Raw genomic sequence first — 11287 nt, 5'->3', positions numbered from 1 at the left:
TGTCATTGTCTTGCAACTCTTTGCTTATAAAATTTTGAAATGTGCATATTTTCAAGTTTATTTTATTTGGAATTCATTGATGTGTAGATTCATGTTTTTCATCAAATTTGAGACATTGTAGGCAATTATTTCTTTAGATATCTTTTCTTCCCCCTTTCTCTCCTCTTTGCACAGAATTTCCATTATGTGTATGTTGACATACTTAATGGAGTCCCACAGGTTTTTGAGGCCCTGTTTATTTTTCATCATTATTTTACTTTTCTGTCTTCCAGAGTAGATAATCTCAAGTGACCTATCTTTAAGTTCACTGATTCTTCTGCCAGCTCATGTTTACTTCTGAGCTCCTCCTGTGAATTTTCATTTCAGTGTTTGTAATTTCCAACTCTAGATTTTCTATTTAAAAAAATCATTTCTCTTTGGTAATATTTTTATTTTGCGAGATGGCATTTTCATACTTTCCTTACTTCTGTAGACAGCATACTTTAGTTCCTCAAACACATTTAAAATAGCTTACTTAAATTGTTTGTCTAGTAAGTTCAACTTCTGGGCTTCCTAGTGGCAGTTTCTTTTGACTTTTTTCCCTGTTTTCCCACCCTTGGTACAGGCCATATTTTTTTGTTTCTTTGCATGTTACATAATTTTTTTAACAGAAACAGTTTAAATACTATATGTTGTAACTATGGGAATCACATTCTCACCTTCCTCAGGTTTTGTTATTGTTTTGTTTTGTTATTGTTGCTATTTGTTGTTGCTGCTGCTGTTTGTTTGGTTAGTGACTTTTCTAAACTAACTCTGTAAGCCTCTTCTTTGTCATATATGGCCATGAAATCTCTGCTTGTTAGCTTTAGTGCTCAGCTAATAATTAGAGATTTTCTTAAGTGCCTTAAATCAACAAATTTTCCAGCCTGTGCTAAGGAGCTCTGTTTGTTGGGGCATGTCTACAACACTTCAGTTTGCCCTAGCATTCTTAGTTTTCGTTTCTGACATGCATAGACATGTCAGAAGGCTAGCTGGAGGTGAGAGATTAGGGTCTTCTCAGGTCTTTCCTAAATATACATACAGTTCCAACATCTATGTCATATCTGAGTCTAGTACTGATTATTGCTTTTTCTTAGACTGTGTTTTTTTTTTTTGCCTTGTGATTTGCCTTGTAATTTTTGTTGAAAGTTAGACATTCTCCATTTCTGTTACTGTATCAGGAGATAACTAATATAAATATTTTCTATGCTTGGAGAAAAACACAGGCTTCCTTCTGCTTGGTGGTTATTACGGAGATTTGTGATACTCTAATCAGGAGTGGGCTGTGCTTTAATTTGTTGTTGTAGCTACCAGAGTTGAATTTTTTTGTGGCTATGGGCACCAGAGATTTAAAAGTCTGTCAGTAATACCTTGTTTTTGCCTCCTCCACTTGGCTTTTGGTCTTCTCTTTGTGCTGTTATCCTGGAGAACTTTGTAGCTCTTGCAGCTGAATGTGATACTATACCACTTCATGTTTAGGATAAAAAACTTATGACATATTTCTTTTTTCTTTCTTTTTCTTTTTCTTTTTTTTCAATTAGCTTTCTCAGGTTGAAAACAACATATTTCCCAGGCGCAGTGGCTCACGCCTGTAATCCCAGCACTTTGGGAGGCCGAAGCAGTGGATCACCTGAGGTCAGCCTGGCCAACATGGTGAAACCCCGTCTCTACTAAAATACAAAAAATTAGCCGGGCATGGTGGTGGGCACCTGTAATCCCAGCTACTCGGGAGGTTGAAGCAGGAGAATTGCTTGAACCCGGGAGGCAGAGGTTGCAGTGAGCTGAGATTGTGCCATTGCACTCCAGCCTGGGCAACAAGAGCGAAACTCTGTCTCAAAAAAAAAAACACAAAAACAAACAAACAAACAAAAAACGCAAAAAAAACCCCAACCACACACACACACACACACACACACACACACACAAACAACATATTTATATTTCTCTCTCTCCCGATCTTTGTGCTACTGTCATACATCTTCTTGCATACGTGTTACAAACCTCACTGTACATTGTTATTTTTGTTTAAATAGTCAATTCAATTATCTTTCAAAGATATTTACATAAAAGAAAAGTATCTTACATATTTCCTGTGCAGTTGTCTTTCCCAGCACTCTTCATTTCTTTATGTAAATCCAGATTTACGTCTGGTATAGTGTTCCTTCTGTCTGAATGACTTTAACTTTTTTATAGTGCAGATCTGCTGGTGATAGTCTTTCATCTTATGCATGCCTGAAAAAAATCTGTATTTTGCCTTCATTTTTGAAATAAAATTCTAGAAGTTTTTTTCTTCCAGCACTTAAAAAATGGTGCTTATCTGTCTTCCTGCTTGTACAGCTTCTGATGAGAAATCTACTGTCATCCTTATCTTTATTCTTCTGTACTTACTTTATCACTGGTTTTAAGCAAGTTGATTAAGTTGTGCTTTGGTTTAGTTTTACACACACACACACACACACATACTTGTTATATATATATATATATATATACACACACACATATATATACTTTTTTTTTCGATGGAGTCTCTCTCTGTTGTCCAAGCTGGAGTGCAGTGGCACGATCTTGGCACACTGCAACCTCCGCCTCCCGGGTTTAAGCAATTCTCCTGCTTCAGCCTCCCAAGTAGCTGGAACTACAGGTGCATGCCACCACATCCAGCTAGTTTTCATGTTTTTAATAGAGACAGGCTTTCACCATGTTGGCCAGGCTGTTCTCAAACGCTTGACCTCAGGTGATCTGCCCACGTCAGCCTCCCAATGTGCTGGGATTACAGGCGTGAGCCACCACTCCTGGCCTGGTTTAGTTTTCTTCATGTTTCTTTCTTTGGTGTTCATTGAGCTTACTAGATTTGTGGGCTTATAGTTTTTATCAAATTAAAAACGTTTGAACATTATTTCTTTAAATATTTTTGTCCAAATACTCACACATTAGGACACAGCTCACTGATGTTCTCTCTCTCTCTCTCTTTTTTTCTTTTAACACTCTCTTTCTGTTTCATTTTGAATTTTTTTTTTTTCTTTTTTGAGACGCAGTTTCCCTCTTGTTGCCCAGGCTGGAGTGCAACGGCACAATCTCGGCTCACCGCAACCTCTGCCTCCTGGGTTCAAGCAATTCTCCTGACTCAGCCTCCCGAGTAGCTGGGGTTACAGGCATGCACCACCATGCCTGGCTAATTTTTGTGTTGGTCAGGCTGGTCTGGAACTCCCAGCCTCAGGTGATCTGCCCTCCTCGGCCTCCCAAAGTGCTGGGATTACAGGCATGGGCCACTGCGCCCGGTCAAATTTTTTTTAATTGTTAGGTTTTCAAGTTTACTAATCTTTTCTTCCACAAAGTTTAATATGTTACTAATCCCGTGAGTGTGTTTCTGACATACATGGTAGTTTTCATTTTTAGAAGTTTGATTTGGGTCATTTTTCATCTTAGATATCTCTCCTGAACTTTTTGAATATATATGTATATGTATAACTTAAAGTTATAATGACTGTTTTAATGCCCTTGCCTGTGCATTTAACATCTGTGTCAGTTTGGAGAGGATAAGATTAATTGATGATTCCCCTCATAATCAGTTGTATTTTCATGCTTCTTGCATGTTGGGTATTCTTTGATTGGATACTGGACATAGTGACTTTTACCTTGTTGGCTGTTTGATATTTTCATATTCTCATAAATATTCTTGAGCTTTGTTTGGGGATGCATTTAAATTACTTGGAAACTGTTTGATCTTTTCAGATCTTGCTTTTAAGATTTTTTAAGCAGGACAATTCTCAGTCTAGGCCTAATTATTCCCCATTGCTGAGGCAAGACCTTCCTGGATACTCTACCCAGTGCTCTGTGAATCTTGAGTTTCTTTGTCCAACTAATGGAAGCAGGCTCTATTCTTGGCCCTGTGTGAGCACCAGGCATTGTTACTTCTAATTATTTTCAGTGGTTATTTCTCTAGCTTCAGGTCGTTTCCTCACAGACATGCACTGACCAATACTCAGTTTAATACTCAAGGGGGAGTATTTGTGTTGCTATAAAGGAATACCTGAGGCTGGATAATTTATAAGAAAAAGAGGTTTATTTGGCTCATGGTTCTCTAGGCTGTAAAGAAGCATGGTGCCAGCATCTGCTTCTCATGAGAGCTTCAGGCTTCTTTTTCTTATGGCAGAAGGCAAAAGGGAGCTAGTATGTAGAGATCATATGGCAAGAGAGGAAGCAAGAGAGGGGACATGGATGTGCCAGGCTCTTTTTAACAACCGGCTCTCTTGGCAACTAATATAGTGAGAACTCACTCACTCCTCCTCTTCCAGGAAGGGTATTAATCTATTCATGAGAGATCCACCCCTATGACCCTGACACATACCATTGGGCCCCACTTCCAACACTGGGGATCAAATTTCAACATGAGATGTGGAGGCGACAAACATCCAAACTACAGCAGGGAGCCTCTGCAGATCTTTGTGTTCTTTCTTTGTGCCACTCTCCTCTGCAGTATTTTATCAGCACAGCCGCTTCCATGTTCCTGGCCTCTCAGCAATACCTGCTCACATCCAGGAGCCTGCTGGATTCTGCCTACGTTCTCCTTCTCTGTACTGTGGCCTGGAAATTCTCTCAAGTCATAAACCTGAGGCAGTCACAGGGCTTACACCATTTGTTTCCCATCTATTAGGGATTCTATTTTTTTTGGTGGGTGTCCAATATCTTAAAAACTATTGTTTCAGATGTTTGTCCATTTTTGGTTGTTTCAGGTGGGAAGGTCAGTCTTTTTATATTCCACGGCTAGAAGGAGAAGTCAGCATTTAATAACTTTCTTTCTTTCTTTCTTTCTTTCTTTCTTTCTTTCTTTCTTTCTTTCTTTCTTTCTTTTTCTGTCTTTCTTTCTTTCTCTTTCTTTTCTTTCTTTCTCTCTCTCTTTTCTTTTTCTTTTCTTTTCTTCTTCTTTTTTTTTTCCGGGTCTTGCTCTGTTACCCAGGCTGGAGTGCAGTGGTACAATCATACCTTACTATAACCTCAACCTCCTAGGCTCAAGTGATCCTCTTGCCTCAGTCTCCTGAGTAGCTAGGACTACAGGCATGCATTACTATCCTCAGCTAATTTATTTTATTTGATTCAGAGACAGGGTGTCACTATGTTGCCTAGGCTGGTCTCAAACTCCTGGGCTCAAGCAATCCTGCCTCAGCTGCCCAAAGTGTTGGGATTACAGGCATGAGCCACAGTGCCCAGCCAATATTCCTTTATAGTTAAAAATATCGATCATAGGTAATTTAAAAATATCTCTTTAAGTTGCTTTCCCTTTTTCATTCTGTATTTGCTTTTTTTCTTTTATTTTAATCTTACTAGAATGTTGTTTAATTTATTAGGCTTTTCAAATAACAAAATTCTGATGGTGCTAATTCTCTCCACAATTTTTTCTCTATTTTATTGATTTCCTTTTTTTTAAGAGAGAGGGTGTCACTCTATCACCCAGGCTGAAGTGCAGCAGCCTGATCATAGCTTACTGTATCCTTGAACTCCTGGGCACAAACGATTCTCCTGTCTCATCCTCCCAAGTAGCTGGGACTATAGGTGCACGCCACCACACCTGCTGGTTTTTTTATTTCTAGTAGAGACAGGGTCTTACTATGTTGCCAGGATAGTCTTGAACTCCTGGGCTCAAGCAATTCTCCCACCTCAGCCTCCCAAAGTGTTGGGATTACAGGCCTGAGACACTGTGCCTGGCTACTTTATTGATTTCTGCCTCCTTTTTCCATTATTTTCTCCTTCGTTGCAAATTCTTTCTTTGAGTTTACTCCATTGATCCTTTTCACTTTCTGAGTTGGATGTTTATCTCATTTGCTATCAGTCTTTCTTTTCTGATCTTGTCAAAGCTGTAAATTACTTTCTGGGACTGGTCTATCTGCATCACATATGCTTTGATATGTAGTGTTTTCATTGGCAGTCACCTCTAAATGTTCATTATTTCCCTCATGATTTTCTTTTTATAGAAGAACCACTTAGAAGGGTTTTGTTTTTGTTTCAGAAAGATGGGATTTTTTGATATGTTAAAAATTGATTTTAATATTATTGACTTGTGACTCAAGAACAGAATCTATATACCAATCCTTCCCTGGAGTTTGTTGTTCTCTGTGGCATCGTTTCTGAATGTTCCCTTAGTGGTCATTGAGCAAGTGTTCTCTGTTGGTAGTTGTAAAATTTATTATATAGCTAAGGTGAAGATTATTAATAGTCAAATCTTCTTTATCTTTGCTTAATTTTGTCTGTGTAATCCAGCAGTTTCTTAAGGGTAACATATCAAAAACTCCAGTCTCCCATTAATTGGTCACCTGTTTCTTTGAGTATTATAGGCTTTTTTCTGCATCTTCTTGGTCATTTCTTATTTATACTTTATATAATAAGATTCCTTTTTGTCCCTTTATCATGATCTTGCCTTAAATACTAAGATCTAAGAAGAAAATTGCTATACTACTTACTTTGTGTTTCAGATTTGCTTGGTATTTCTTTTTCTATCCCCCTTTTTCAATTTATCTGTATCTTTTTGTTTTAAATTTGTCTCTCCATATAGTATATTTCTGGATGATATCTTTTTTCTCTAATTATAAAGTATTTGTTTTGTTTGTTTTTTTCCAATACATTTACATGTAACACAATTGCTATTGTATTAGGATTGATTAGAGCCATCTTGTTTTGTGTTTTCTATTTATCATACTTTGTTCTGTTTTGTTTTGTTTTAAAGAGATGGCATTTCAATATGTTGTCCAGGCTGTACGCAAACCCCGGGGCTGCAGTGATCCTTCAGCCGCAGCCTTCGGAGTAGCTGGAACCCCAGGCTGCAGGAAAGCAGGCTCTTTCTGTTTTGCTTGAAACCTTCCACTGGGTAGACTGTATTTTTTGCTGCTTTGAAGGATATCCAGTGATTAGATTACACTCAACTTGGGCCGGGTGCGGTGGCTCACCCCTATAGTCCCAGCACTTTGGGAGGCCGAGGCGGGAGGATCACGTGAGGTCAGGAGTTTGAGACCAGCCTGGGCAACATGGTGAAACCCCGTCTCTACTAAAAATATAAAAATTAGCCGCCCGTGGTGGCCCGCGCTTGGGATCCCAGCTACTTGGGAGGCTGAGGCAGGTGAATCGCTTGAACCTGGGAGGTGGAGGCTGCAGTGAGCTGAGATCATGCCACTACTCCAGCCTGGGCGAAAGAGTGAAACTCCATAGAAAAAAAAAATTACACTCAACTGGATAATCCAGGAAAATCTCTATCTTAAGGTTCACAGGACGAATTACATATTGAAAGTCACTTCCTTCACAGCACTACCCGGATTAGTTTTTGCTGAGTGACCAGGGCTCGCGAGAGCCGCCTCAGGTCTCCGCCGGCACACCGGGGTCCCGCCAACACCACGACCAGGGCGGAGCCGCCGCGAGGGGGCACCACGAGGCGTGCTGACGGTGCCCATGGCGTCCCAGGACGGCCTCCGCAGGGGCCGTGGAGGCACACGCCTGAGCCTCCACCTCCTGATCTGGCTTCAGTTCCTTCAACCCCTGCTCAGTGAGGCTGGGAGTGGACAGGGCGGGGCTGGGCTGCACCCACGTTGGGTGTGGGGTGGCAGTGGGGGCGCTGTGGGAACAGGCAGACGCGGAGGAGGCGCCGCCAGGCCAGCTCCTGTTCGCCGCGGGTCCCCGTCTTCACCAGGTGAGCCACACCGACCCGAGGAGGATTCCAGAATGACCCTGGCAAGCCCAGAAGCCCGGACGTCTCCTGTGCACCCGAAATTCCCCAAAATTCCAGAAACTTCTGTAGCTCCAGGGTCTCCAGCGACCGCAGGGCCTCCAGGATCCTGGGTTACTTCAGCATCTACAGTGGGAGAAGCCTTGGAATCCGACGGAATCTCCGACCTTGGAAGGCAGTTTTCTCAGGGTATTGTTTCTGGTGCTAGATCTGTCCTGGCCTGCGGGGGAGGTCAAAGGGGACGCAGCCTGGCTCAGGGAGGTTGAGGGTCAGACCCTGACCTAGATGATTTGAGAGAGAGGATAGATAACACGCCTCCGCCCTGGGCAGCCTGGTGGGGGTGGTGGGAAGGTAGTGGCTTCACTTCCAGTCCCCTCTCTTTACTGAGCCCACCAGCCTGTGGCCACCGTGTTTCAAGGATAATTGGAGGATTGCCAGCCCCAAACAAGAAGTGGCCCTGGCAGGTGAGCCTGCAGACCAGCAACATACACCATTGTGGAGGCTCCCTCATCGACAGGCGCTGGGTGCTCACTGCCGCCCACTGTGTCTTTAGGTGAGTGTTTGGGGCTCAGAGCTTGGGCCCTGATCAGGCTGTGGGACCTGGAGCCAGTCTGTCCCCTTCCCTGAGCTTCCTCTTCCTCATCTGTAAAAGGGGGTGACAGCCCCATAGTTTTTATCCAGTCTGGGTGAGACCTGAGTATTTGCATTTCTAACAAGTTCCCGGGTGTTGCCGCCGCCGCCGATCTGGGGACCACTGGCTAAAGTGGTCAGGGGTCCTGAGGGGATGTGGTTGGGAGGGAGGGAGGTGGCTGCTGGCTGGCATAGGAAGATGGGACCAGGCTTGGAAGCACCTGGAAGGTGTGGAAGGGGAGCATAGACGTCCCCCCCAGGATCTCTGTGAAGGCCATCTTTTCTCTCAACAGTAATTTGGAATACAAGGTGAAGCTGGGAGACCCTGACTTGCATGCTGGTTCCAAAGAGGCACTGGTGATCCCTGTTCGAGACATCATTTTTCCTAGCAATTTTGATTTTGCCACTTTGACAAGCGACATTGCCCTTGCTCTGCTCGCCTACTCTGTGAATTATTCCTCACATATCCAGCCTGTGTGCCTCCCCGAAAAGCTTTTTGAAGTGGAAGCTGGGACAGAGTGCTGGGTGACTGGATGGGGCCAAGTGTCAGAGAGTGGTGAGACAGGCAGGATGCTGAGGTGGGACAGTCTGGTGGGCTGGGCTTGGCCTGCAAGCTATTGGGAGAGGCAGGGAGGCCATTTTCTAGCAGGTGGGTGAGGGAGGAGGGTGGAGAAGATGCTGCCAGGAAGTAATTTAACAACTATGTTATGAATTTCTGTTGTCATATTGGGACCTTGGGGCTTGGGGGCCAAGTGTAGTGGGTTCTCTTGAGGGTGAATTTCAGCTCAGGGTGATGAGCTGTCTGCCAATAGGAGCCAACCCCCACTAGAAAGACCTGCCTTGATGGGTTGAACTTCTTCACCCTAGCAGTGTAGGCCAAGCCAGAGCAACCCTGCCAGTGAGGCTGTGGGGACTCCTATCCTTAGGGAGAGGCACTACCTGTCTAAGAGTCTGTGATCCTGCTCTAGAAAGTAAAGATGCTTTACTGATGCACAGGACAGCCTGTCATTTTTGCTGATACTCAGAGTGACAGATACTTGGTTGCCATTTTTCAGGCTGACAAGGCCTTGCCTCTCCCTCTCCTGATCTGTTTTTCCTTTTACTGTCTTGATTTTGTTTCTTGTCCTTTCCTTTCTCCATGTCAACATTAAGCTTGAGTTTCCTTCTATGTCAAGTGGCGACATTGTCCACTGCCCTGACTTCCTTTAATTTGGGCAGTTGTGTTAAACACACCAATCAGGACTCAGAGTGGGCACTGGGGGCTCCTGTTCTATCCCTTTGTGAAGATCCACTCTCTTGTAAATTGTGTCTTTGCAGTTTCAGGACCAATGCCACTTGTTCTTCAGGAGACTGAGCTAAACATTATGCGTCATGAGAAATGTCGTGAGATGCTCAAGAACAAGAATATATCCAAGAGTAAAATGGTCACGAGGGGGACCGTCTGTGGCTATAATGACCAAGGGAAGGATGCCTGTCAGGTCAGTTCATGGGCGTCTTGCTGCCTCAGCATTGCAATTGTCTCCTCAAAGCTTCCTCATCCCCAGCCAGTAGGGCCTGGGTTATCTCCTAGCCCCTCCGTTTACCCTTATTCATGGTAATAGGACGTGAGGACAAGCCACCAAGGCTTTCCTGGGCAGCCTACCTGATCCTTCAGGAGAGAGCAACTGACACAGCCTGGAGTGGGAGGAGGGGTGAATCAGGCAGGTCCCACCAACAATACATGCTCCATGTTTTGAGACCCTTCTGTGTGACAGGCAGTGTACTCAGGTTAGCACTTGACTCATTATTGTCTCAGAGTAGGCACAATTTCATTAGGTATATTCCGTTTTTTGGAACACGCCTTTTTAGTAGGTACATGATTTTGGTTTATTGGAAATTGTCAATTCTCAGATCTCATATTGACAGATACCTAAGGCTAGGAGGGTCTTAGGGGTTCCTGGGGAAGCCCCCTGAGTGCCTAGCTCTGTAGCGCATTGCAGTGCAATTAGCCTGCTCTGATGTGGATCCTATTTCTTTCCTACAGTGACTGTCTTTCTTTTTCCAGGGAGATTCTGGGGGGCCCCTGGTCTGTGAATTAAATGGCACATGGGTCCAGGTGGGGATTGTGAGCTGGGGCATTGGCTGCGGTCGCAAAGGATACCCTGGAGTTTACACAGAAGTTAGTTTCTACAAGAAATGGATTATTGATCACCTGAGACAAGCTTCCTGTTTGAATTCAGCAGACTTCCTCATCCTAGTCCTGTGTCTGGTGATGCCCCTGGGCATCCTGGTGACCTCGTGATCAGACCCCATTCCACTCTTCTGCTGTTTCTGAGTCTCACACTTAGGTGTCTCCTCTGACCAACTTCCCACTCCTTCTCAATGCCCTTTCCGCAAATCCCAGTTGGAATCCACAGGCCCTCTGGAGATCCGTACAATAGAGCATGGCAGGGAGACTGGGGCCTGGAAAGTGCCCCTGCCTGGTGCTCTGGTCTAGAGGGCCAGCTGCTCTGCCAGGTGGGCCACGGTGACTCGTCAATATCTGGAGGAACATCTATCAAAGAAGAGACATCATCAACGGTGAAGCAAGCGTTAGACCTGGTTCTGGTTTCAGGGCTCTCACCTGAGACTTTGTGAAACCAGCCAGCTGGGTGATTGCTCACAGAGAGTGAAGGAGGCATTACCAGGTCCCTGCAGACGTGTGAGGCCTGGGACTTCCACTCTGGCTCAGTTGTCTGGTGCTGGGAGAAGTTCCCCTGCAGCCCAGTGTGGATCCATCTGTGAGTGGACAGCCTCTGCCACACTAGTTCTTTTGGAGCAACCCATTCTTGGCACCCCCTTCCTCAGTGCCCTAGTGGCCACTTTCAGGGACACCACAAGTTGTGTTGAGGCAGTTATGAAGTGTGGAGTTTTCATAAATCAACTGATTAAATGTTTGGAGAGTCTCCTGTT

General features: G+C 44.1%; 1 protein-coding gene across 4 annotated transcripts; it reads left to right on the top strand.

Moving 5' to 3' along the window:
• Positions 1-441: 441 nt before the first annotated feature.
• On the top strand, positions 442-11287 carry LOC103786098 (serine protease 44). Of its 4 annotated transcripts, none has more exons than XM_057301716.1 (6): positions 442-7546; positions 7691-7915; positions 8123-8279; positions 8650-8912; positions 9674-9834; positions 10380-11287. In XM_057301716.1, the coding sequence occupies exons 1-6, from the start codon at positions 7453-7455 to the stop codon at positions 10380-10382; spliced, it is 903 nt and encodes a 300-aa protein (XP_057157699.1). In that variant the 5' UTR covers positions 442-7452; the 3' UTR covers positions 10383-11287. The 4 variants fall into 4 exon arrangements, with proteins under 4 accessions (XP_057157699.1, XP_054965764.1, XP_063458353.1 ...); XM_055109789.1 differs by having other exon boundaries at positions 10401-11286; XM_063602283.1 differs by having other exon boundaries at positions 442-7915.

This window comes from Pan paniscus, chromosome 2, assembly GCF_029289425.2.
Source record: "Pan paniscus chromosome 2, NHGRI_mPanPan1-v2.0_pri, whole genome shotgun sequence".
NCBI classification, from domain to species: domain Eukaryota; kingdom Metazoa; phylum Chordata; class Mammalia; order Primates; family Hominidae; genus Pan; species Pan paniscus.
This window is presented reverse-complemented; position numbering and strand designations above follow the sequence as displayed.

Excerpts from the sequence above, each read along its gene's own strand:
- LOC103786098 (XM_057301715.1), top strand. The coding sequence starts at position 7,453 with ATGGCGTCCCAGGACGGCCTCCGCAGGGGCCGTGGAGGCACACGCCTG. Across the intron at positions 7,916-8,122 it reads TGGAAGGCAGTTTTCTCAGG|CCTGTGGCCACCGTGTTTCA; the intron begins GTATTGTTTCTG and ends TGAGCCCACCAG. Across the intron at positions 8,913-9,673 it reads GGGCCAAGTGTCAGAGAGTG|TTTCAGGACCAATGCCACTT; the intron begins GTGAGACAGGCA and ends GTGTCTTTGCAG.